The sequence below is a fragment of the Protopterus annectens genome, chromosome 9.part0, assembly GCF_019279795.1.
Source record: "Protopterus annectens isolate FY-2018-M chromosome 9.part0, PAN1.0, whole genome shotgun sequence".
NCBI lineage: Eukaryota > Metazoa > Chordata > Ceratodontiformes > Protopteridae > Protopterus > Protopterus annectens.
In genome coordinates, this window is record NC_056743.1 from 858,413,070 (window position 1) to 858,440,569 (window position 27,500).

A 27,500-nucleotide genomic window follows, 5' to 3' on the forward strand; every position below is an offset into this window, starting at 1 on the left:
GGAATTTTTCTGGTTCTAGTCCATTACTCCTGTGTGGATAGGAGAAGTAGGTAAGCTGCACTGGATAGGCTTTTAATGGTCTATATGGATTGCCTACTATACAGCTGTGAACCATTAATGATGTAAACAGAGAAAAAGGGTGTGTTAGCTGAATGCATTCAACTGCTTAGTGTATTTGAGGCATGTCACGGTGTGATGAATTTAGCAAGAACATCATAATGGTATTCAAGAGCCTGATCACTGTACTAAAACACTTTTTTGTATTGGTTGATTGCATTGACTTTTTGCCCCTGTCTGAGGTCCCTTTTTAATTTATTTATTTTATTTTTAAAAAGGACATTGCACTTCATTAATTTTTCCTGGCTGATATAAATAATTTTATATCTTAGCCCTGTGACTTTTGGCATGGCTGCTAGCTCTGTAACTGCATACCTCTGCAGCAATGCAGTGATGTACAGGCTAGCATTTTCACTTTACAGCAAGATGTTCTCCAGTTCAATTGTTGGCTGGGGTGCCTTCTGTGCGGAATCTACATTGTCCTTTTTGCATTTGCATGGGTTTCTCTGTATGCTCTGCTTTCCTCCTACATTCCAAAAGCATGCCCCTTGAGCATTTGTCCCAAGGTGTCTTCTAAAAATGGGCACTGTCCCAGTCAGACTTTCTCGATAATCAAATGTTAAATAAATAAGTAAAATTTTATTTTATTTGTGGGCGGGGGCAGGAGTGGAGGATATGGATTAAGGCAAAAAACAATATAATGAACTTGTGTCGGTGCAGTGTGATATGAACAGGACTCAAGGAGCAAGCTGAAGTGGGTGAGGATGGTGATGGAACATCTGGTATATCTGGAAACGTAGGCAAACTTAGGAATACTAGTCTTAACAAGCCATTCAGGATATTGACAGTTTTGTATGCTGTGGGCAGGTCTGGCAGTGAAGGTGGTCCTACTGCAATAAGTATAGGCCACAGCTCTTCCTTTACTGCTTTCTTATGTTACTGGCCAGTCTTGCTTCCCTTCTTCGGATTTTTAGTAACTAATCTCCATTACTGTTCAACAACACAAATATAATGTAAGCTAATGGGAAAGTTAGCATTTCTAAACTTACCAAAAATGTTTTTGAAGGACAGAGACCCCCACCACCACCAATTTTCTAAATATCCTAGCTATGTGGTCAGTCTACTGGGGGGGTGGGGAGGTAAGTTGAAAATACCTCTTCCAAAGTGCTGTGATCCAAAGTAGTATAAAATCGGTTCATCTAAGTAGTATAAAATAGGTTCATCTACTAAGTCGACTTTCCTCATTCTGGGCAAAGAAGGATTGAAAAAGTCCATGTATCCCTCTTCAATTTTGCTTACCTCAAAGACCCAGTAACAGTTTGGCTGCTCATAACTAAAACCAGAAAGTTATCTATACTGTTTGCACATTGAATACTAGATATGTGTTTATGCCTTGAGCTTTGTTGTAGTGTTTACGTCCATAGACTGTTTGTTTAAAAGTTTCAGTTGTCCAAATGGATTGGTGCTTTACCTTTGTAAATAAGTAAATTAAACAAACCACCTAACAAACTTCCTTGCCACAGACTCTGTATCTCAAGGAGATTTGCACCGTCTTCATCTGAAAATGTATATATGTATATAACACATCAGTAATTAAGCACTTGTTTTCCATACATCTGCTGATTGCCTCCTCTTCTGTGTATTTTAATGAATAATTATTTTTGTTTATAAAAGGGTGGTCTGGGGCATACTGGAGTTAATTGATATGCTTTTGTAATTTTTTTTTTTCTGTTGTCGTGCTGGTTGTGGAATTTCTTTCATTTAAAATTGCATTAGGTTATCTTAGTGTATACCCTACATTATGTTTGAGAGGAAATAATTGGGGGAGTAGTCATTTTTTGGGCTGTACTTACCCAGCTAATTTCTTTTCCCCCATTACAGGCTATTGGAGCGACCTTGTTGATTAGCGCCGCTCCATTCCTCATCCTCTTCCTGATCCCTGTGGAGTCCAATACCTCACAGCACCAGTCTCTCTTGAAGGTGCTGCTCAGCTTTGCCTCAGGGGGGCTCCTGGGGGATGCCTTCCTTCACCTCATCCCACATGCACTTGGTAAGTGTGTCCTTGCTCCCCTGTAGCACTCCTAATCAAGTAGTAGCTATATTTTAAGAGGAATAGTTTTGCCTTGACTTTGGTTTGAAACTAACATAAATTGGTGTGTGTGTACAGTTAACATGCAGCTACTCCTGAGATATCAAAATGCTTTCTGCTGATACACCTGTGTTGTCATTGTGTTATCCTCTGTCACCTGGCATATGAGAGTACCATTACTGTTTTGTAGCAGGGTATGATTCATGGAGTCTTGCACTGTTTTAACACGATGTTTGGTATCAGCCTGCAACAGAAATGTGCTAGTGCGGGATACGTTTTGACAAGAGTTGTTTTTCAGGTGCTTGTAGGGTGAAGAATGTTGAAAAAGATATCACCTGGAAGGAGACATTGTATAACATGATCTACTCTTTGCTTCAAATTAGGATGAAAGTACAGCAGAAGCATCAGGAGTAATGTAATTCCGAAGGAAAGAGTAAATGGTTTGCTTTCATAATTGTAATAAGTAATGGTGTAGGTGACAACATTGATTATTGGTTAGCAGTGTTAGTAATTGGGATAGTATTTCACTATATGAAATACAGCAGATAAGAACACTGATGTGCCATAGCTGGTTGGTTAGTATAGTGCATACTGAAACTTTGTTGCATTTCTATTTGTTTAAGCTGCTATATTATATACAATGATTTCATTCAGTGATCAGTTATATTCATAGTTGACAGTCCTACCTCTCAACCCCTTGGAGCAATAAATCTGGATAAAGCCCTAAGTAATGAGTGTCATAGGCCCAGAAACAGGGACACTTTTTATATATTGCTCTTACAAACTTAGAAAGTTGATAGAATAGCACGTGTTGCATTAGCATGAATTTTCTGAAGGGAATGTACTTTGAGACTCGAATGTCTGTCTTTATTTTCTGACTTTAATCCTCAAGGATTTGCAAATGATTTGCCAGAAAGCCACAATTTTATGAGAAACTGACAAAAAATATGGGGTCTGTATATCTAACAGAAGAGGCATTACAGCGAATGCCTCTTCATCGACCTTTAAAGAGTGAAGCGGCAGTTATGCGAATGGCCAAATCAGGGATTTTTTTTTTCCCCCCTAGGAAAAAAATCGCTTGGCCATCAGTGTGAATTTGCCCCTTTCCCCACTGTAGTGTGATCTCTGAGTTATTATATTTAGTTAGGGGGTGTGGGGGGGGCAAAGCCCCTCACATTGGGGGGTGTGGGGGTGAAGACCCCTACTTTGAGGTGTTGTTAGTGATGTTTTGATCTGATGTTGTTAATCTTCATTCCATTCAATAAACCAAGCAGCCTTATACCAACTTTTGCCTTCCAAAAACTCTCGAGCTAAGCTTTTACCCATAGTACTCTTCTCCCTGTTACCTCAGATCTCGTTTGCTGCATAGCCGTAAAGCCGCGTTCAAGTTAGCTCTCAAGCTATAGTTAAATTTTTTGACTTTTTTGAGTAGTCTAACTTTTACTGAGTGTGTTAGTCTATTTTTCTCTCATATTTCTAACCTTTTTATCTTTTGGTAGTCTTGGTACCATTGGTGGCACGGCCTTTCTCCCTACCCTTTGTGGTATTTCTTAAATACCATTGCTGTTTTTTTTTTTTTTTTTTCTTTTTCCTTTTCTCTTCGGGCAAACCCCCTTAACCTGTCAGTATCTCTGTGTATCATTATGTCTGAAAAGAAAGTGAAGTCTAGTTTTAAGCAGTGTCTCATTTGTAGTATGAAAATGCCCAATAGTGACCTGAATGACGACTGTGTGCATTGTTTGGGGGTGCGCCATCTCTCGGTGCAGCCCCCATGTACTGTATGTAAGGGATTCAGTCGGCGTACTTAAAATGAGCGCAAAAATAAGTCCATTCTGAAGGGCCTCCTTAAGATGCCCTTTTCAGAGTCTCTTTCAGTGACTGAGGCCCCCCCCTCCCAGAAAAGATGGGAGAAGACCACACTCTGTGCCTTCTGCACCCACCAATGAATTGGGCAAGCCTGCCAAGTCTAAAATACCTAAGGTATCTTTGGAACCTAGGTCAATTTCTACTGCACCGACCCCCGTTCCGTCAACTACTGTAACCCCTTTGATGCCTGTTTCAGCACCGACTTTGTCCATGGCACTGACAGTTGATATTTCAAAACCTGTCTTCTCCTCTTTGGCACCGAGCATGCCTTCGGTTCCTATCACTTCGACTCCTTTTGTGACTGAGCCATCCATGTCCATTCTGGTACCGAATGTCCTTACGGCACTGAGTCTGTCTATGGTACCCGTTACTCCTATATTAGCCCCACTGCTTAATGTCCTCCAAACTAGGACAGCAGTGCCGTTGAACACCCTAGCAAGCACCCAATACTCCCTGTTGGTGGACCCTTTTCTAGGACAGATATATAGTCCCTTCCTAGAGCAACCAGACTCCTTGTTGGGGATATCCTCTAGATCCACCAGGAGCCTTTCGGAACTTGATGTAGTGCGCCTTGTTGATCAGCTGCTGACAGCCAGGGGGATACCCACTCCATCAAAGACCCATCTACTTGCCAGACCTGGGATTAGTTCTCCAAGGACTCCATCCTACTTTCCTCCTTTGACCTTGCAGGTTTCAAACTCTCTTGCTCTGACGTCCTTCTCAGAAACCTCCGTTTCGATGCCAGTAGTGGACCTCACTGTGGCCCCAGAACCGTCCCTTTGGTCTTCGGTCTCTTCGGAACTGAACCTTCCTCAAGTTCAGGATTGGGCTGCAGGCTCTTTGGCCCTGAATACGGTTCCAAGCGTGTCTACAGTTCCATCCACAGTGCCAGGGGTTCTGTTGACATGGATCCTTCTTGAGGCTTCTCCCTCAGGAGCCAGTTTGGTGGAGCAGGGTGTGACCCCAGTTCCGAGGTTGTCCTTCTTGGTTCCGGGCTCCCATTCCTCCTCGGGCAGACCTGCTTTTCGGGCGATGGAGAGGGCACTTGCTTCTGGAAGCATACCTCCTGCGTCAAAACCCTAGACATCCCATCCTTCTGAGCTGCAGCTGACACAAGCCACTGCCTTGAGACACCAGGCACGAGAGGCGCACGAAACCCTATTGCAGGGGGCTCCTTCTTCAGAGTCCTCCTCAGAAGTCCCCACTGAAGAGCCACCACGGAAGAAGTCATGCAAGAGGAAGCACGTAGACTCCCCTGAGGAGTCTCTGACAGAGGATATGGATTAGAATGAAGGGGAAGGGTCCCCACAGTCACCTCCTGATATCTCCTTTGGGGACATCCTCGAAATGCTGAAACAGAGGGGTGACTATGTCCACCAACCCGTCCTCCGAGGAGTCCGTCTTTCTGCAGGTTTTCTGTGCCCAGCCATCTACCTCTGGGTGACTCTGCCTGCAGAAGAGTTAGTCCAGCTGTTGGTGCAGTGCTCTTGGAAGAATCCTGATCCCCTCCTGAGGAGATCCTGTATTGGTCTAAGGGTGTACCAGTTGATGCTATGGTGGTGGGTGGTGGCCACAAGAAAGGAACTCGCTGAAGATAGTCAGACTGTTCACCCACCCAACAGGGAGTCTCAGGCAGTGGACAGAATAGGGAAGCGAGTCTTTGCTTCATCATACGGTCCTTGAATTATTTAGCACATTTTACGAGACTCAAAAGAGACTTAATCTCCAAACTCTCTGGAACTCTCTCAGGGCAGGTGTCTGACGAGGTAAGTGACAAAGTTGCTTCGCAGCTCACAAACCTAGAATCCATCTCTAACCCATCCATGAGGTTAATGTCACATGCAACCGAAGGGGCGGTTAGAGCTGCGGGCTCAGGTATAGTTATGAGAAGGCATTCCTGGATGCACCTTTGTGATTTCACAGACCCTTTTAAGTCTTCCTTCCTGAACGCTCCAGTTAAAGCATCTTCCCTGTTCGGCCCTAAAGTGAAAAACTCCGTAGCCAGGTGTGAAAAGGACAGAAATGCCCTGTCTGCTGTAGGTGTACGCTTTTCCACCCCGCAGCGTTCCTTTTCCAAGAACAAGAGGAGTGGAAATTTGTGGCACAAAAAGTCTCTGGGTCCTTTTCGTAACACGTGGCGAGTATACCTCCAGGGGCAGAGGAGGTAACTCTTCAGGAAGATGCCTCTACCGAGGCAGAGGGGGCCCGTGTAACCAGGGACCCAGTGATTCCTTCTCTGGACATTTCTTCTCTGGACAGATGTCCTTCAAGGATGCATCTGCAGTCCTTACAAATGGGTTGTCCTGTCGTCAGGCAGCCCTTCGGTCGGCCGGATTCCAAAGTCTGGGTCTGGCCTCGGCTGGTGTCGCACTTTACCCGACGTCATAGCGGCAGTTCTTCGGGTATAAAGGCATCAGCCGACGCCATTTTCCTCAGTCTTTCTTGCCGCGTGGCGCCCGAAGCAGAAGCTGTTCACAAGTGCCGGTCGGTCAGAACCAGAGATTACTACTACAAGTACCGAAGACTTCTAAAAAGCTAAGTACCCCGTTGGGGACTCTTTCTTGCCTCAGCCGATGTCAGAAAAAGTGAATAACTGTTTAAATTGTGGGAAACAAATACCTCATAAAGATTTCCACTCTTACTGCTTACCTTGCTTAGGCCCAGACCACGACGTAGCAGCTTGTCTAGCCTGTGCTTCTTTCAACCGACGGACGCTTAGACGTCGGTCTGAATTTGCTGAAGAGTTTTTCGGCTCCGCTTTTGCTTACATTATGCTGTCGGATACTCCGACTACGCAAATTTCTAAAAAACGCAAGGAAAAGGACCGACACTCGTGGTCCGCGGTTTCGTCCGAAACCGCGGTTAAGCCAACCGCGAGTGTCTCTGTTTCAGCTGAAACCGAGTCCACGGTTCTTCCTTCGGCCGAAAGCTTGCCACTTACGAGGCCTCATCCAGCTTGGCTGAATCTGCTACTGAAATCCCACCTGCTCTTGCAGGTTCACAGGATTTATCCGATACTATCCCTTTGGATATTTCTACCCCTGCACGTGGAGCTGCTAGGCCTCCTACATCCATGTCGATTAAGGCCTTTGCCAGGGCTAAAGCAGCAAAAACTACCAAAACTGTGCCTGCTAAGACCCCCTCTCACAGACCCAGTTCTAGTTCACAAATGCTTAGTCTAGCAGAGGATCTCATTTCTTTGATCCGGGGATCCCAACCACATCCAGACAGGGCCTCTCACCCACCCCCAGAGAAGAGGACTAGAGTAGAGCCCCCCTGAGCCAGTTTCTTCAGATGGCTCCTCTGATGAATCAGATAATTCAAACCCTCCAGAGGCCCCTTTTTCTCCTTATGAGGACTCTGATGCAGAAGAGTCCATTCCTTCTGCCTCTCCGCCTGAGGAATTTTCTTTTGGGGAAACCTTGCATGCTATGAGGGAACAATTTCAATGGCAGGGCCAGGATTTTTCAGACTCTAGGAAAAGGCTTAGAACCTTTTTGCATTTGCCACAGCATAGGCCTTTAGCCATTCCTCCAGTACTTACTGTTGTGGATGATGCTTTTAATGATGCTTGTACAGCTCCTGATCCTCTTCCTCCGGCCCCTGCTAAGCCCGATAGGTACTACAGGGTTCCGGACACACATTATCATTTGTATAAGGCCCCTTTTGCAGATCCCGAAACTATATCCCAGGGACCCAAGGTTGTAGCAGCTACCTCTACCAAAAAAACCCTCCCCTCTGAAAGGGAATCTAGGGCCTTAGAGAGATGGGGTAAAAAAGTTTACACTTCTGCTACTCTTTCAGCTAGGGCCTTGAACTGTCAATTCCACATGATTCAGTATCAGGAATTTATGTTAGACCAGTTAACTAAAAAACTGTCCTCGGATGAGCCATTAGACTCTGTACAGGAAATGGTACATAACATTCAGCAGGTCAGTAATCATTCCTTAAAATGCGGCTATGATGCACTGGAGGCTTCCTTTAGATCAGCCATGACTGGCACAGTGATCAGAAGACATGCATGGTTAAAAGAACAGTCCTTATCAGACCATGTTAAATCAAAGCTCCTAGATGCTCCCATGGATAAGCTCAATTTGTTTGGTTCCCCTGCTCAGCAGGTGCTGAAGAAGGTGGAAGAGAAAGCAAAATCTGTCCAGACAGTCAAGGATTTCTTGCAGGTCCAGCCTCCAAGGTTTAGCAGGAACTGGCCTTCCAAGAATTGGTCCTTTCCAGACACCTCCAGAGCTCCGAGAGGCAGGAATAGACGCTCAAGAGGCAGGGGTCAATCCAGAGGTGCCTACAGGGGACGTCAGTGGCAGGCTAACAACCAGTGAGGTACAGACAATCACAGTGACTTGGCTCTGGCACCGCCTACCAGGGAACAACTAGAGGCACCCTTAGGCGGCAAGCTAGCCTTATTTTCAGTAAACTGGCATTACATCACAGGAGACAAATGGATTTTACAGACAATAGACCAAGGTTACAGGTTTCACTTCCATACTCTACCAAGGAAGAGAGGAATGCCAAACCTACCTCCAAATCAGAACACAGAAGCTCTAGAACAAATAACTCACTTACTAAGGATCAGAGCTGTAGAAAGGGTACCATCTATGGAACAAGGGCAAGGATTTTACTCCAGACTCTTCCTGGTACCAAGAAAAGAAAACCAATGGAGGCCTATTCTCGACCTGTCCGCTTTAAACACATACCTCATTGTTCCAAAATTCAAAATGCTGACCCTACAGCAGCTTCTTCCCATGCTGGGCAAGGAGTCTTGGCTGGTAACTCTAGATCTCAAGGAGGCATACCTGCACGTCCCCATACGACAAAATTGCAGAAGATACCTCAGATTTCTTGCAGGATCAGAGCATTATCAATTCTCAGCATTGCCCTTTGGCTTATCTACTGCGCCCAGAGTATTCACGAAATGCCTGGCATCAGTAATTGCTCATTGCAGGCTTCAGGGAATTCAAATTTACCTTTACCTGGAAGACTGCCTGTTACAAGCGGACAACACAAACAAATTAACAAAAGATTTGCAAAGGGTCATTCATCTACTACAAGCCCTGGGATACACAGTCAATATAAAAAAGTCAAGGCTGATACCATCCCAAAGGATAACCTTCTTGGGTGCAGATCTGGACACATCAAAACAAATGGCATTCCTGACAGTAGGAAAACAGGAGCAACTCCCTTCCTACTTCATGGCATTAACAAAGCAGAACCAGCTAACAGCAAGAAAAGTCCTGCAAACTCTCGGTTACATGGCATCCTGCATAATATTGATTCCACATGCCAGACTACATATGAGAAAGTTACAGTGGTACCTAAGGAATTTATGGTCTCAGCACAAGCACAGCCTAGAAACCCAAATTCCAATAATTCCATGCCTGAAGCAAGAATTCCAATGGCGGGCTCAGGCCTGTCAATCAAACAAGGGACTACCCTTCCACAGCACTCAACCAAGCCAGACCATCACAACGCCTCAGACCTCGGTTGGGGGCACACATGCTGGACAAGTGCATACAAGGCTTATGGACTCAAGACCAGCTGCACCTACACATAAATCAAAAGGAAATGCTGGCAGTAAAACTGGCAATTCGGAATGTGGCACTGAGCTTCAACATTCGGTTACAAGCAATTTTTGTGCCAGGAAAAGAAAATATACTAGCAGACATCCTAAGCAGAACTACCATGGATGCCCACGAATGGATGCTGCATCCGGACATCTTCAAAACCATTACAGGGAAATGGGGACTACCAGAAATAGACTTATTTGCATTCCCACACAATCACCAACTGAAAAAATTCTGCACAAGGACGTACCACCCACTTGCTTGGAAAGTGGACTCCCTATCCCTCAGTTGGAAAAACCTGACAGCATATGCATTCCCACCTCTTCCTTTGATGCACAAGGTGCTATTGAAGATCAAAGAAGACCGTCCAAGGATCATCCTGATAGCTCCAGACTGGCCAAGGCAACATTGGTACCCATTACTGAGGAGTATGTCTCGGGAACAAATATGGCCTCTGCCCCTAGTTCCCTTGCTGTTAACACAGAACAACTTCAAAACCCTGCATCCAAACCTGAAAACACTGCAGCTGGCTGCCTGGAACATTGCATAAGACCAAATAACCCAGATTTATCTCAAAGGGTTAAAGACATTATCTTGGAGGCTCGCAGACCCTCAACAAGAAAAAATTATTCAGCAAAATGGAAAAGATATCTCATTTGGAGTACTGCAAAAGGAGAGAATGTGTCACTGGTAAACATAGCTAACATCCTGGAATACTTTGCAGAGCTCCTCCACAACGGCCTGTCCTATTCTTCCATTAAGATTGATGCATCAGCTATTTCAGCAGAATACAACTTGGATCCTCCAGTCTTCTCACATCCTCTGCTCAGGCAGTTTCTGAGAGGAATTAGAAATGTAAAACCACCTAGGAAGCCACCATTGCCAGCATGGGACTTGAACTTTGTGCTAGAAAAGTTGACACTCCTCCTTCGAACCAGCAGCAACAGCAGAATTACAATACTTATCATGGAAAACTGCTTTCCTGCTTGCAATCACTTCAGCAAGAAGGGTATCTGAGCTACAGGCATTAATGGCAGTACAGCCCTTCCTGATCTTCCATCAAGATAGTGTCCATGAGAACTAATCCCACTTTTATGCCAAAGGTGGTCTCCAGGGTATCTTTAAATCAAGCTATCCACCTACCTACATTCTTCCCCAACCCTCAGAACAGGGGAGAAAGACTGTTGCATACCTTGGATGTACATAGACAATTACGTTACTACCTGGACAGGACCAAGAGCAATAGAAAAACTGACCAGCTACTGGTAGCATATGCAACAGGGATGGAAGGAAAAGCAATTTCAAAACAGACAATCCTGTAAGTGGATAGGAAATTGCATTAGATTTTGTTACTCCTACCATGGGAAGAAAACTCCAGAAAACATCAGGCCTCACTCTACAAGGGCTACAGCCACTACCATAGCTTTTCTACGAGGAGTGGCTACCCAAGATATTTTAGAGGCTGCTACTTGGAGCTCCGTGCATACATTTGCCAAGCATTATAATTTACCTTTATACTCCAGATCCCGAGCAGGTTTTGCCACTGCTGTTTTGCAAGGGATCTTAACTACACCATAATCTTATTTCTCCTCCTCCCCCAGTTTGGCTATGGTATTCTACCCATTTGTAAGGACTGCAGATGCATCCTTGAAGGACATAGTACAGTTTTGTACCTACCATAAATGTAGATGTCCGATAGGCATGCATCTGCAGTCAGGATTACCCACCCTCCTTCCCCTCTGTGGTACTCCTAGGGTATTTGCCCATCTTGTAGCTAGCTGGGGGAATCTATTATGGTGTATTTGTTTGTATATATGTACATACATGCTTATTTTTTGTTTGCTCTCTACTATTTGGAACCATTTGCATTTATCCAAATTTATCCTTCCTAGAGGGCACCTGGCATCTGGGGCAAGAAACACTGAGGAAAATGGCGTCGGCTGATGCCTTTATACCCGAAGAACTGCCGCTATGACGTCGGGTAAAGTGCGACACCAGCTGAGGCCAGACCCAGACTTTGGAATCCGGCCGACCGAAGGGCTGCCTGACGACAGGACAACCCATTTGTAAGGACTGCAGATGCATGCCTATCGGATATCTACATTTATGGTAGGTACAAAACTGTACTTTCTATCAGCACACCTGAAGAGCAGCCCAATTGCTTTCCTCTGGAAGCAGTTGGGGGACGTTTCTCTCTGCACCAGGCTGCCTGGCAATCCATAACTACTGACCATTGGGTGCAGAAGATTATAACCAGAGGCTACACTATTCCCCTCAATGTTTACCCAAAACCCCCTACAAGACTTCCCGATGTTCCACCCAGTCATAGGGAAGAAGCAGCTACAGAAATAAAAAAAGCTGTGTCAAAGGAGTCATCCAAGCAGAACCACCAGACCAGTACAGATCCAAATTCTACTCAAGGTTCTTTTTGGTGCCAAAAAAGACAGAGGACTGGAGACCAATTCTGGATCCCAGCAATTTAAACAAGTATGTCACCCAAACGAAATTCTGGATAGTCCTGGTTCAGTCCATTCTCCCATTTCTGGGAAACTTCGATTGGATGTGCTCCATGGATCTCCAGAATGCATATTACCATATCAAAATGGACAAATACTCCATGAGACTACTTCACTTCCGGCTAAGAGCCAATCGCTACAATTTTATGCACTGCCATTCGGACTATCTAGTCCCCCCTGAGTGTTCACCAAGTGCATGGCAGTGGTCACAGCTCAATTGAGACTGCAAGGATTCCAGGTGTTTCCATATTTGGACGATTGGCTCCTTACCACCCCCACCCCCCACCCCCATCAAGCATCTACTGGCAACAGCCTTGAAATGCACTCTTTCCCTGGCGAGACTATTGGGAATAACAATAAATTGGGAGAAATCCAACCTTGCACCGACCCAGTCCATAGAGTTCATAGGAGCACTTTTCGACACCCGCTCCTGTCTTGTATCTCTCCCAGACCACAGATCACAAAGACTGAGGATACAGCTCCGGCTGTTACTCTGACAAAACACAGCCTCAACACGGGAAGCCCTTCAACTCCTAGGATCCATGGCAGCTGCCATACCAGTAGTGCCTCTCGCAAAACTTCACACTAGAATACTTTTCTGTTACCTCAGTAGTTCCCAAGTTGTCACCCCCTGTGTTTTCAGATTCAGATAACCAGTCATTGCAAACAGGACCTACTTTGGCAGATGAGGCCAGAGACAGAACTTTGGAGCCACCCTTTCCATCCCTCCCAACCAAAAGAACACTGTGACTACGGATGCTTCCCTGATGGGGGGGCATTTTCAGGGAAATGACCGTCCAAGGCACATGGTCTACAATGGAGGCCAACCTGCATATCAGTGTTCTAGAACTGAGGGCAGTGCTTTTGGCACTGCAAGCATTCCAATCTGATGTTGTTAGTGTTTCACTGTTGCAATCATTACATTTGGGTTATCTGCTTGCAGGCAGCCCTCAGCCAGCCTGATTATCAAAGTCTTGGGTCCTGCGTCAGTTGCTGTCTCTTCTTCCGTTACGTCAGGTAGTCAGGGGTATAAAGCATGCAGCCGACACCATTACATCTGTCTTTCTTGCCATGCTGTGCCTGAAGCAGAAGCAGTTCGCAAGTGCCAGTCGGCCAACTCCTGAAATTTTCGTTTTCGAGTTTCAGAACTGAAGTCTTCAGAAAAGCTAAGTACCCCGTCGGGGATCCTTTTTCTTGCTCTAAACCGATGTCAGTAAAAGTTAACTATTGTATTACTTGTGGAAAGCAAATACCTCAAAGATTTTCATTCGTACTGCATTCCTTGCTTGGGCCCAGACCACGACGTCCCTCACTGTTGGTTTTGTGCCTTATTCAATCCATGTACTATTCATCATCAGTTAATTTTTGCTTCTAACTCTTTTGGTACTCTGTTTAATTATCCAGAAATGGCTTCGGTAAGCCTTCCGACTACCGACATTCCAAAAAAACGTAAAGATAAAGCCAGAGACAGACCGCATAGGTCCAAAGCTGCCGACGATGCTTCCGTTAAGCTAGTCGCCAGTTCGCCGGTACTCAGTGAGGCACTTTCGCAGCCCCTGATACCCGCTACTTCAGATTGGCAGGCCTCTACTGAGACCCATTCGGAGTCCGGTATGCCGCAAGATGCTTCTTCGACTATGGAACCTGCAGATGTCTCTACCTTGGATGGGTCCGGAGCCGCTGTGCAGGCACCGGCTTCTGAGGGTGTATTCAGGCCTACTGACTTGAATATCAAACCAACGCCATCTTCTTCAATGCCTAAAACTCAATCCACGCCTAGAAAACCGATGTCCAAACCGCATGGTCAGGCCCATATGCCTAAAACATAAATGAAAAGAATGGCTGAAGACCTTTATTACTCTAATTAGGGGAAGCCAGCCTTCTCCCTCTGAGACCTAGAACTGATTTTCCTTCTGATCAGGACTCTGAAATTTCTGTTTCTTCTGATGACCAGAATTTGCCCTTATCTACCTATGAGGAATTGTGATGCAGATGACTCCATTACCTCTGCTTCCCCTCCAGAAGATTTCTCTTTTGGTGGAACTTTGCACACTCTTAGGGAGCATTTCCACTGGGAAAGCCGGGATTACTCTGACTCCAAAAAGAGGCTTGGGGAATTCTTACTCCTGCCTCAACACAGGCCTTTAGCTATCCCTCCTGTACTGGACATTGTAGATGATGCCTTCTTGGAATCTAGCCTGGCCCCAGACACCTTACCTCTGGCTCCCAGGAAACCTTGACCGGTATTAGAGTACCTGCCTGCCTCTCACAAGTTCCTCTTTAGGAATCCTACTGCGGACCCAGAGACCATTTCACAGGGACCCAAATGCATTAAGGCTACTACTGCCAAAAACCCTACTCCCTCTGATAGAGATTCCAGGGCCCTGGACAGATTGGGTAAGAAGGTATACACTTCTGCTACTTTGGCCATTAGGGCCTTAAAATGCCAGTTTCATATGTTAAAGTACCAGCAGCATATTACTGGATTACTTAAACAGAAATTGATGTTGATTCCTGACTGTGCTGAAAATAAAGAATTACAGGATTTAATGCATTCTGCTGAACAATTTGGTAAACATAACTTGCAATGTGGTTTTGACTCCTTAGAGGCATCTTGTAGGGCGGCTGTTATTGGGTCTGTTCTTAGAAGGCATGCTTGGCTTAAGGAGCAAACTTTGCCAGATCATGTTAAAGCCAAATTACTGGATGCTCCCTTAAACCAAGACCACCTGTTTGGCAACAAAGCAGAAGAACTTAAAAAGATGGAGGAAAAAGCTAAATCTATGCAAAGATTTCCTGCAAGTACAGCCTCCCAGATTTAGTAGGCATTGGCCTTCTAAGAATTGGTCCTTTCCTGTTTCTTCCAGGCCTTCTCAGTCCAAATCCAGGAACAACAGACCACCTAGGCCACAGTCTCAAGGTACTTGCAGGCCTAAGCAGTGGGGGGGGGGGGTTCCCACTTCCAAAGCTGGAAGTAGTAAGACACCCCCCTATGGTAAACTGTCACAATGACTTAACCTTAAACCTTCCAAGCCCTTCTCAACTGACCGCACCTTTAGGGGGAAAGATTGCCCTGCATGCAAAAAACTGGGAACTCATTACCCAAGACAAATGGGCTTTAAATATAGTTTCTCAATGATACAGATTCCACTTCCACACCTTACCAACCCCAAAAGGTTGGCCAGTCCTACCCCCAAATCAGTAGGCAGAGGCTCAACAGCAAGTTTTCTCTCTTCTAAGTATCAGGGCTATTCAACCTGTCCCAGCAGAATAATAGGAACAAGGTTTTTATTCTTTTCCTGGTACCCAAAAAAGACAACTCCTTGCATCCTATCCTGGACCCATCTATCCTAAACACCTTTTTGGTAATTCCAAAATTCAAAATGCTGACTCTTCATCAGCTGATTTCCATGCTAGGCAAAAATGCCTGGTTGGCAACATTGGATTTAAAGGAAGCTTACCTGCACATCCTAATAAGGGAATCTTGCAGAAAATACCTACGCTTCAGAGCAGGCTACATGCACTATCAGTTCTCTGCACTGCCCTTTGGCTTATCTACTGCACCCAGGGTATTCACAAAATGCCTAGCTCCAGTCACTGCATTCTGCAGGCAAAGAAATATTCAAATATATCCATACCTAGACGATTGTCTAATTCAGGCAGAAAGCCAGGACATACTATTAAATCATCTGGCATTTGTAAAGAAACTGCTAACCTCACTGGGGTACACCATAAACGAAAAGAAATCTTATGTAGTACCCTGCTCAACAAATTGTATTCCTGAGAGCAAGCTTGATCACAACTTCCCGGATGGCCTACCTCACACCAGAGAAACAAGATGATGTTCTTAGTTTCACTGCTGCAGTCATCACTTTTGGGTTATCTGCTTGCAGTAGACCTCAGTCGGCCTGATTAACAAAGTCTTGGGTCCTGCGTCGGTTGCTGTCCCTCCTTCCATGACATCAGGTTGTCAGGGGTATAAAACATGCAGCCGACGCCATTACATCAGTCCTTCTAGCCGTGTGGTGCCTGAAGCTGAAGCAGCTCACAAGTGCTGGTCGTCTGACTCCTAAAACTTTCGTTTTCGAGTTTCAGAACCGAAGTCTTCAAACTAAAGCTAAGTACCCCGTTAGGGAAACTTTTTTTTATTGCTCCTTACCGATGTCAGTAAAAGTTAATAATTGCATTACTTGTGGAAAGCAAATACCTCTTAAAGATTTTCATTCATACTGTATTCATTGCCTAGGCCCTGACCATGAAGTACCTTGCTGTCACTTTTGTGCTTTATTTAATCAACGCACTATCTGTCGTCTGTATATTTTCACCTCTAAATATTTCGGTTCTCTGTTTAATTATCCAGAAACGTCGTCGGTTAGCCATCCGTCTACCGCGATTCCGAAAAAATGCAAGGATAAAGACAGAGACAGGCCACCGAGGTCCAAAACTGCCGACTATGCTTCTCCAAAGCCAGTCGCCAATTCGCCGGTACTCAGTGAGGCACTTTCGCAGCCCCTGATACCTGCTTTTTCTGATTCGCAGGCCTCTACTGACACCCATTCAGAGTCCGGTATGCCGCGAGATGCTTCAATTATGGAACCTGCGGATGTCTCTACCTTGGCTGGGTAGGAGCTGCTGTGCAGGCACCGGCTTCTGAGGGTGTATTCAGGCCTACGGACTTTCATATTAACTCATTCCTTCCAGTACAGCTCTTTTGATTGTGCACCTTTAACTCCTAGTGGGCGTGGCTTGAGCCTTTAAAAAAAAAAGTTATCACCTTACAATTCTAACAAATACTCATTGACATAGGTCAAATATCAATACAATTGTGTTTGCCATCATGTATGCTTCAAGATGAAATATTCTGATACCTTTACAGGGCATGGTTTTGGAATTATTAATGCAAATATGAACAAGCAATATTTGATGCCTAGAGGAGCAGTAGGAGGTAACTGCAGATGCACCTGGAGGAGTCACTCGGATGTAACGAGCCATCCGTCTACCGGGATTCCGAAAAAACGCAAGGATAAAGACAGAGACAACCCACCGAGGTCCAAAACTGCCGACTATGCTTCTCCTAAGCCAGTCGCCAGTTCGCCGGTACTCAGTGAGGCACTTTCGCAGCCCTTGATACCTGCTACTTCTGATTCGCATGCCTCTACTGACACCCATTCAGAGTCCGGTATGCCGTGAGATGCTTCAACTATGGAACCTGCGGATGTCTTTACCTTGGCTGGGTAGGAGCTGCTGTGCAGGCACCGGCTTCTGAGGGTGTATTCAGGCCTACGGACTTGCATATTAAACAGATGCCTCCTTCATTTAGGCCTAAATCTAGAACCATGCCTAAAAATCCAACACCCAGGCTGCATGCTCAGGCCTCTAGGTCTAAAAAAACAAATGATAAGAAAGCCGAAGATCTTATAACTCTAATCAGGGGAAGCCAGCCCCCCCCCCCCCCCCCCAAGAGACCTAGGACTGAAGTTGTTTATGATTCTTCTGACTAGGATTCTGATTTTTCTGATGATCTGGATTTGCCCTTATCTATTTATGAGGATTCTAATGCAGAGGACTCTATTCCCGCTGCTTCCCCTTCAGAGGATTTTTCTTTTGGTGAAACCTTACATACTCTAAGGGAGCATTTCCACTGGGAAAGCCAGGATTTTTCTGCTTCAAAAAGAGGTTTAGGGATTTCTTACTCCTGCCTCAGTATAGGCCTTTACCTATTCCTCCTGTACTAGACATTGTTGATATTGCTTTCTCGGAATCTAGTTTGGCCCCTGATTCTTTGCCTCCTGCTTCCAGAAAACTTGACGGATATTACAGGATTCCTGATTCTCACAAGTTCCTTTTTAAAATTCCTATTGCAGATCCAGAGACTATTTCACAGGGACCCAAGGGCATTAAGGCTTCTACTGCTAAAAATCCTACCCCTTCTGATAGAGACTCCAGGACGCTGGATAGATGGGGTAAGAAGGTTTACACGTCTGCAGCCTTGGCCATTAGAGCTTTAAACTGCCAGTTTCATATGTTAAAGTATCAACAACATGTTTTTGGATTGCTTAAACAGAAAATGATGTTGATTCCTGACTGTGTGGAAAGTAAAGAATTACAGAATTTAATGCATTCTGCTGAAAGGTTGGAAAACATACTTTGCAATGTGGATTTGATTCTTTAGAAACCTCTTGCAGGGCTGCAGTTACTGGGTCTGTGCTCAGATGGCATGCTTGGCTCAAGGAGCAATCTTTACCTGATCATGTTAAAGCTAAATTGTTGGATGCTTCCTTAAACCAGGACCGCCTGTTTGGCAACAAGGCTGAGGAAGTTCTTAAAAAAAATGGAAGATGAAGCTAAATCTATGCAAACTGTTAAAGATTTCTTACAAGTTCAGCCTCCTAGATTTAGTAGGCACTGGCCCTCTAAGAATTGGTCCTTTTCAGCCCCTTCCAGGTCTTGTCAAGCCAAACCCAGACATAGCAGAAACCCCAGGTTTCAGTCCCAAGGGATACACAAGACTAAGCAGTGGGGGATTTCCACTCCCAAATCGGGGAGTAGTAAGACTCCCCGCTATGGAAAAACAGTCTCAATGACTTGCTTCTAAAACTTCCAAGCACTTCCCAACTGAATGCTCCTTTAGGCGGAAAGATTGGTCTGCAGGCCAGAAACTGGGAACTCATTACCCAGGACAAATGGGTTTTAATTCTAGTGTCCCAAGGATACAGATTTCACTTTCACACCTTACCAACACCAAATGGGTGGCAAGATCTACACCCAAATCAGTGGACAGTGGCCCAAAAACAAGTACTCTCTCTCTTAAGCATGGGGGCTATTCAGTTGGTACCAGAAGAGGAAAGGGGACAAGGGTTCTATTTGAAACTTTTCCTGGTACCCAGAAAAGGAAATACATGGCATCCTATCCTGGACCTTTCTACTCTAAATACCTTTCTGGTGATTCCAAAATTCAAGATTTTGACTCTTCACCAGCTGCTTCCTATGCTATGCAAAAATACATGGTTGGCAACACTAGACTTAAAAGAAGCATACTTGCACATCCCTGACGGGGAGTCTTGCAGAAGATATCTAAGCTTCAAAGCAGGCTACATGTGCTATCATTTCTGTGCACCGCCCTTTGGCTTATCTACTGCGCCCAGGGTACTCACAAAGTGGCCTAGCTCCAGTCATTGCATTCTGCAGGCAAAGAAATATTCAAATATACCCATACCTGGACGATTGTCTAATTCAGGCAGAAAGCCAGGACATACGTTTGAAACATCTGGCCTTTGTTCAAAGGGTACTGACTTGTCTGGGGTACACCATAAACAAAAAGAAATCACACCTGGTGCCCTGTCAACAAATTATATTCCTGGGAGCAAGCTTGAATACAATTTCCCAGATGGCTTTCCTCATGCCAGAGAAACGGATTCATTTGACAACCTACTTCAAACAAGTGGCCACAAAAACCCAGTTATCTGAAAGGCAAATTCTACAAGCCTTGGCGTTCATGGCCTCCTGCATTCTTCTAATTCCATATGCAAGGCTGCATATGGGGAAACTGAACTAGTATCTCAAAAGCCTATGGTGTCAACATTACAGGATCTAGAAGCAATGATTTCTATTATACCTTACCTACACCTAGAATTCCCTTGGTGGGCAGAGGCCTGCCACCAAAACAGTGGACTACCATCCACAATACCCCATGCTGACCAAACCTTAACAACAGACGCATCAGACTATGCATGGGGGCCCACCTGCAGGGAATTGCATTCAGGGCAAATGGAACCCAAGTCAAATGCACCTGCATATCAATCAAAAAGAAATGTTAGCTGTACAGAATGCTCCGACAGCCTTCAAGGACCACATTCTTCCAGGACAATTAATGATAAAGACAGACAACACCACTGTTATGTGGTACATAAACAAGCAGGAGGGTACACATTCTTACCCCCACTGCAGACTAGCCCTGGCAATGTGGAACACAGCCCTGAGCTATCAAGTCCATTTACAAGCTCAATTCCTGCCAGGAAAACTAAATACACTGGCAGCCGAGCCAAACAGAAACCTCATGGACCGACATGAGTGGAAACTGGAACCAAGGATTTTCAACGTGTTGACAAGCAAATGTGGGAGCCCAGATATAGACCTGTTTGCCTCTCCCCAAAACTATCAGTTGGACAAATGTTGCACAAGGACTCCCCACAAACAAGCTTGGAAAGTGGATGCTCTGTCCTTCAGCTGGGAAAACAAGCTTGGAAAGTGGATGCTCTGTCCTTCAGCTGGAAAAACCTATCAGTTTATGCTTTCCCCCTCTGCCTCTGCTCTCCAAAGTACTACTAAAGATCAAACAGGACAAACCAAGGACGATTTTGATTGCACCAGACTGGCCACGCCAACACTGGTACCCCCTCTTGTGCAGTGTGTCACTGTTCGCCCCATGGCACCTGCTTCAGACTCCTACTCTGTCTCAGCAGGAGAACCAAATTCTGCACCCCCAACTTCAAACATTGCATCTAGCAGCCTGGCTAATTACATAATTTCTCCTTTACCATCCCTCAGTAAACCAGTGATGGATATAATTTTAGAGGCAAGGAGGCCTAGTACTAGAAAGTCTTACAATGAAAAATTGAAAAGATTATGTGCCTGGAACCAATCTCAAGGGACGAGCACAACAGTTCCCAATTTACCTCAGATTTTACAATACTTAACTGAGATGCTTCATAAGGGCCTGTCTTTTTCTCCTCCATCAAAATTCACACCTCAGCCATCTTCGCTCATTATAACTTAGAACCACCCTCTTCTCTCATCCACTGCTTAAGCAGTTCCTCAGAGGGGCCAAGAATCTACGACCACCCAGGAGAGCTCCAACTCCAGCCTGGGACCTCAACTTTGTATTGGAAAAGCTCACCCTTCCTCCTTTTGAGCCAGCTGCCACTGCAGACTTAAAATTCCTTTCTTGGAAAACAGCTTTCATTTTAGCAATCACTTCAGCAAGAAGGGTATCTGAATTACAGGCCCTCATGACAGTGGAGCCTTTCATCGTCTTTCATGCGGACTGGGTGTCCCTCAGGACCAATCCCTCCTTCATGCCCAAGGTGGTATCCAGTGTGGCCCTTAATCAGTCCATAAATTTGCCAACCTTCTTTCCTAATTCACAGAACAAAGGGGAACGGATTCTTCACTCTTTAGACGTGCACAGACAACTTAGATTCTACTTAGACAGAACTAAACCTCAAAGGAAATCTAATCAACTGCTGCTGGCATTTGCTGCAGGGGCAGAGGGGAAGGCTATTTCAAAGCAAACCATTTCCAAATGGATAGGCCATTGCATTCATTTCTGCTACAAACACCATGGAAAACCTATCCCACAGGGGATCAGACCCCACTCTACCAGGGCTGCATCTACCTTGACAGCCTTTCTCAGAGGCGTCCCTACCAGGGACATCCTAGAAGCTGCTACATGGAGTTCTGTACAGACTTTCACCAAGCATTACCTTCTGCCAATTTTCTCTAAATCCAGAGCTGGCTTTGCCACTGCAGTCTTGCAGAGCCTTTTAGCTGGTCCTAATTCCATTTAAATTCCTCCTCCCATCCTTAGCTTTGGGAGTCTACCCAAAAGTGATGACTGCAACAGAGAAACATGAAGAACATAGTACAGTTGTGTACACATACCATAAATGTAGATGTTCGAGTGTATTCACTGTTGCAGTCCTGGTTACCATCCCTCCAGCCCCCTTCTTATTTTGAATATACCTCTACTTTACTTTCCTTTGCTTTTTCCTTTGGGTGGGTGTGCTTTTTTGTTGGAGGTATAATCTTGTTTATTTATAGACTTAGTTGCTTCCCATTGTGGGGGCATCTGACATCTGGGGCAAGAAAAACTGATGTAATGGCGTCAGCTACATGTTTTATACCCCTAATGGCCTGAAGTCACAGAAGAAGGGACAGCAACCCACGCAGGACCCAAGACTTTGTGATGTGATGACTGCAACAGTGAATACACTCTAACATCTACATTTATGCTAAGTGTACACAACTGTATTTTCTTCGTGTTTCACTGTTGCAGTCTTCACATTTGGGTTATCTGCTTGCAGTAGCTCTCAGTCGGCCTGATAAACAAAGTCTTGGGTCCTGTGTCGATTGCTGTCTCTTCTTCCATGACGTCAGGTATTCAGAGGTATAAAACATGCAGCCAATGCTATTACATCAGGCTTTCTTGCTGTGCAGTGCCCAAAGCAGAAGCAGTTCGCAAGTGCCGGTCGGCAGACTCCTGAAATTTTCGTTTTCGAGTTTCAGAACCGAAGTCTTCAAACAAAAGCTAAGTACCCCGTTGGGGAAACTTTTTCTTGCTCCTTACCAATGTCAGTAAAAGTTAATAATTGTATTACTTGTGGGAAGCAAATACCTCCTAAGGATTTTCATTTGTACTGTATTCCTTGCCTAGGCCCTGATCACAACGTGCCTTGCTGTCAGTTTTGTGCTAAATTTAACCAACACACTATTAAGTGTCGGTATATTTTTGCTTCTAAATACTTTGGTTCAAGATTTAACTATCCTGAAATGTCGTCTGTTAGCAATCCAACTACCGGAATTCACAAAAAATGCAAGGAAAAAGATGAGACAGGCCGTCGAGGTCCAAAACTGATTATGAAGCTTCTAAGCCAGTTGCCGGTTCGCCAGTACTCAGTGAGGTGCTTTCGCAGCCCCTGATGCTCGCTAGTCACAGGCCTCTACCGAGTCCGGTATGCCGCGAGATTCTGCAAGTATTTAACCCGCGGGTCCGGAGCCGCTGAGCAGGTACTGGCTTCTGAGGGTGTTTTCAGGCCTCAACATTTGTATGTTAAACTGACGCCATCATCAAAAACAAGGCCAAAACCTACTTCTATGTCTAAAAAACCGACACATGAGCCACATGCTCAGGCCCCTATGCCTAAAAAACAAATGATCAAAATGGCTGAGGATTTAATTACCTTGAATCAGGGGTTCCCAGCCCCCCCCCTGCTAAGAGGCCTAGGCAAGGCACTGATTATGAATCTTCAGATCAGGTTTCCATTTTTTCTGATCAGGAATTTTCTATTCCACCTTATGAGGACTCTGATGCAGAGGAATACATCCCTTCTGCTTCTCCTCCTGAGGATTTCTCTTTTGGAGAGACTTTGCATAGTTTAAGGGAACATTTTCATTGGGCGAGTCAGGACTTCTCAGAATCCAAAAAGAGGCTTAGGGATTTTCTTCTTCTTCCTCAGCATACAACTTTGGCTATACCTCCTGTTTTAGACATTTGTTGATGATGTTTTCTCAGAATCCAGCATGGCTGATGATTCTCTGCCTCCGGTTCCTAGTAAGCCAGACCGATATTACAGGCTTCCTGACTCCCACAAATTTCTTTTCAAAAATCCTGCTGCTGACCCTGAAACTATTTCTCAGGGTCTCAAGGGTGTTAAGGCTTCTACAGCCAAAAATCCTACCCCTTCAGATAGAGACTCCAGGGCACTGGATAGATGGGGTAAGAAGGTTTATACGTCTGCAAGCTTGGCAATCAGGGCTTTAAACTGCCAATTTCATATGCTTAAATATCAACAGCATGTTATGGGCTTACTGAAACAGAAAATTATGTTGATTTCTGACTGTGTGGAAAATAGAGTTACAGGATTTATTGCATTCAGCTGAACAAGTTGGAAAGCATAATTTGCAATGTGGTTTTGATTACTTGGAGGCCTCTTGCAGCGCCGCTGTAACTGGATCTGTGATAAGAAGGCATGCTTGGCTCAAGGAGCAAAATCTGCCTGATCATGTTAAAGCCAAATTGTTGGATGCTCCTTTGCAGCAGGACAGTCTGTTTGGTAATAAGGCAGAAGAAGTTTTAAAAAAGATGGAAGACAAAGCTAAATCTATGCAAACTGTAAAATATTTCTTGCAAGTGCAGCCACCCAGGTTCAGTAGGAACTGGCCTACTAAGAATTGGTCCTTTCCAGTGTCCAACAGGACCGCTCAGGTCAAACCCAGACGCTCCAAAGGCTCCAGATTTCAGTCACAAGGATCTTACAGGACAAAACAATGGGGTGCCTCCACCTCCAAATCAGGAGGTAGCAAAGCACCACCCTACGGTAAACAGTCTCAATGACTTTCCTCTGCCATCTCCAAGCACTTATCTTTTGGCGGCCCCTTTGGGGGGAAAAAAGCGCTTCATGCTCAAAATTGACATCTAATTACCCAGGACAAGTGGGTCTTAAATATAGTATTCCAGGGGTACAGATTTCATTTCTACACTTTGCCGATTCCAAACAGATGGCCAGATCTGCCCCCAAATCAGTGGGCTTAGGCCCAGAAACAAGTCATGTCCCTCATGGATATGGGGGCTATTCAACCAGTACCAAAAAAGGACAAGGGTTTTATTCAAGACTTTTTTCCTGTTACCCAGAAAAGACAAATCATGGCGTCCAATACTGGACTTCTCCATTCTAAATACTTTCCCGGACATTCCAAAATTCAAGATGCTGACTCTGCAACAGCTACTGCCTATGCTAGGCAAGAATGCCTGGTTGGTAACTCTAGACTTAAGAGGCATACCTGCATATCCCAATCAGGGAATCTTGCAGAATATACCTCCACTTCAAAGCAGGCTATATGAATTACCAGTTCTCTGCACTGCCCTTTGGCTCATCTACTGTGCCCAGGGTCTTCACGAAGTGCCTGGCACCAGTAATTGCATTTTGCAGACAAAGAAACATTCAAATTTATCCATATCTGGACGATTGTCTCATTCCGGCAGAGGACAGGGACACTCTTCTTCAATATCTGGCATTTGTAAAAAGACTTATAACATGCCTAGGGTACACCATAAATGAAAAGAAATCACAACTGGTGCTTTCTCAAATAATTCAATTCCTGGGTGCAAGCTTGAATACAACTGTCCAGATGGCTTACCTCATGCCAGACAAACAAATTCAATTGACAACATACTTCAAACAAGTGGCAAACAAGTGGCAACAAAAACCCAGCTATCTGCAAGACAAATTCTGCAGGCTTTGGGGCTCATGGCTTCCTCCATTCTACTAATTCCATATGCAAGACTGCATATGAGGGAACTTCAATGGTACCTAAAAAGCTTATGGAGTCAACATTGTCACAGCCTGGAAACAGTGATTCCTCTAATTCCCTGCCTGCAACAGGAGTTCCTTTGGTGGGCAGAGGCATGTCACCAAAACAAGGTACTGTCATTCATTCTACCCCCTGCCACCCAAACCCTGACTACAGACTCATCAGACTATGCTTGGGGGGGGGGGGGCCCATCTGGCAGGTAGATGCATTCAGGGCGAATGGATCCCAAATCAAATGCATCTACATTTCAACCAGAAAGAAATGCTAGCTGTACAGAATGCTCTGACAACCTTTCAAGGACTTCCTACATCCAGGACAACTACTGATAAAGACGGACAACACCACAGTTTGTGGTACATAAACAAGCAAGGGTGTACCCACTCCTACCCTCTTTGCAGACTAGCCATGGCCTTGTAGAACACAGCCTTGACTTACCAAATACATCTTCAAGCTCAATTCCTGCCAGGAAAGCAAAATATTCTGGCAGACGACCTAAGCAGAAATGTTATGGACCCACACGAATGGAAACTGGATCCACAAATATTCAGCATGTTGACACGAAAATGGGGGAGCCCAAACATAGATCTATTTGCCTCTCCCCAAAACTATCAGTTGGACAAATTCTGCACAAGAACTCCTCACAAAAAAGCTTGGAAAGTAGATGCTGTATCCTTCAGCTGGAAAAACCTATCAGTCTATGCCTTTCCCCCTCTGCCTCTGCTCTCCAAGGTCTTACTAAAAGTCAGACAGGAAAAAACAAAAATGATTCTGATTGATTGCTCCGGACTGGCCTTGCCAACACTGGTACCTGCTTCTAAGGAATATGTCACACCTTCCTCCATGGTACAAACACCTCATCTATTGTCTCAACAGAACTATCAAATTCTGCACACTCTGCTTCAAACTTTGAATCTTGCAGCATGGCTAATCAACTAATTTCACCAATCATATCTGTCAGTAAACCTGTGATGGATGTCATTTTGGAGGCTAGAAGGCCTAGTACTAGAAAATCTTATGCTGATTAAATGGAAGAGATTCTGTGCTTGGAACCAAGCACAAGGAATAGACACAGCAAAGCCCAATATTCCTCAGATTTTGCAATATTTAACTGAGATGCTTCACAAGGGTCAATCTTTTTCTTCAATAAAAATCCATGCCTCTGCCATCTCCGCTCATTAGAACACAGAGCCTCCTCTCTTTTCTCATCCCCTGCTAAAGCAGTACCTCAGAGGGGCCAAAAATTTAAGACCTCCCAGGAGAGCACCGACTCCTGCATGGGGCCTCAATTTTGTGCTGGAAAAACGAACCCTACCTCCTTTTGAACCAGCTGCTACTGTGGACATAAAATGTCTTTCTTGGAAGACGGCCTTTCTTTTAGCAGGCAGTTCAGCTAGAAGGGTTTCAGAACTACAGGCTCTCATGGCAGTGGAGCCTTTCATTATCTTTTACCCGGACAGGGTGGCCCTCAGGACCAGTCCGTCTTTTATGCCTAAGGTGGCATGCAGTGTGGCTCTTTACTATATATACACATAGCCTAGTATGAACCTATGAACCTATCTGCCCTAGGGCATTTATAAGCCTAGCCATAGTGTGTTTGGCTTTCGCCACCCATTTTAAATTAATTTTGCTATGCCCTTTTTCGAGGTTAGTATACTGTGCCTCTGTCTAACACTGACACAGAAGTGATACCCGGGGTAAACCTACGATCTCCCATCCACTCATCAAGATTCCTCTTGAAGAGAGTCAATGAGGGACTCTGCCTAACCTGGACTGGGATTTTATTCCAGAGTGAAGGGAGCCCCTGGGTTATGAATCTGAGGTGCAGCATGTCCATTAATTCCGGGTTGGACATGGATTTATACATCAGGCACAGATCGCCTCTGTGCAGGCGGTATGCCACTGAGTAGAGCTGGAGTTTCTTTAACTGGGCAGCATATGGCATCTGTTTGAGCCCTTTGATCCTCTTGGTGAGGTACTTTTGGGGTCTTTCCAGTTGCTGCAGGTGTCTGGTAAGGTACATCCCAAAAGGGGCATTGTACTCAATTATGGGCCTGATGAGGGATGAGTAAAGAGGCACGATGACCTCCCCTGATCTAGATGATTAGGTGGGCTATATAAAATGTTCTCCGAAGCACTTTGGCCACGTGGTTGTCAAATGAGAGATTGCTATCAACTTGGGTCCCCAGGTCCCTAATTACTACTTCTGTACTTAATGGATTACCACCTATGTGGTAATTTGTGGGCACTTTGTTTTTGCCAAAGGGGATGACTATGCACTTTTTGGAGTTTAGCTTGAGGCCATGGCTC

At 45.0% G+C, this 27,500-nt stretch overlaps 1 protein-coding gene across 1 annotated transcript in view; it reads left to right on the forward strand.

Annotated features, from left to right (window-relative positions):
- SLC39A7 (solute carrier family 39 member 7) overlaps nucleotides 1-27,500 on the forward strand; it is a 409,960-nt gene that overhangs the window by 64,586 nt on the left and 317,874 nt on the right. Inside the window, exon 3 of the mRNA XM_044083574.1 lies at nucleotides 1,939-2,107. Within this exon, the coding sequence (XP_043939509.1) occupies nucleotides 1,939-2,107 (169 nt within the window). The remainder of the gene's footprint in view (nucleotides 1-1,938; nucleotides 2,108-27,500) is intronic.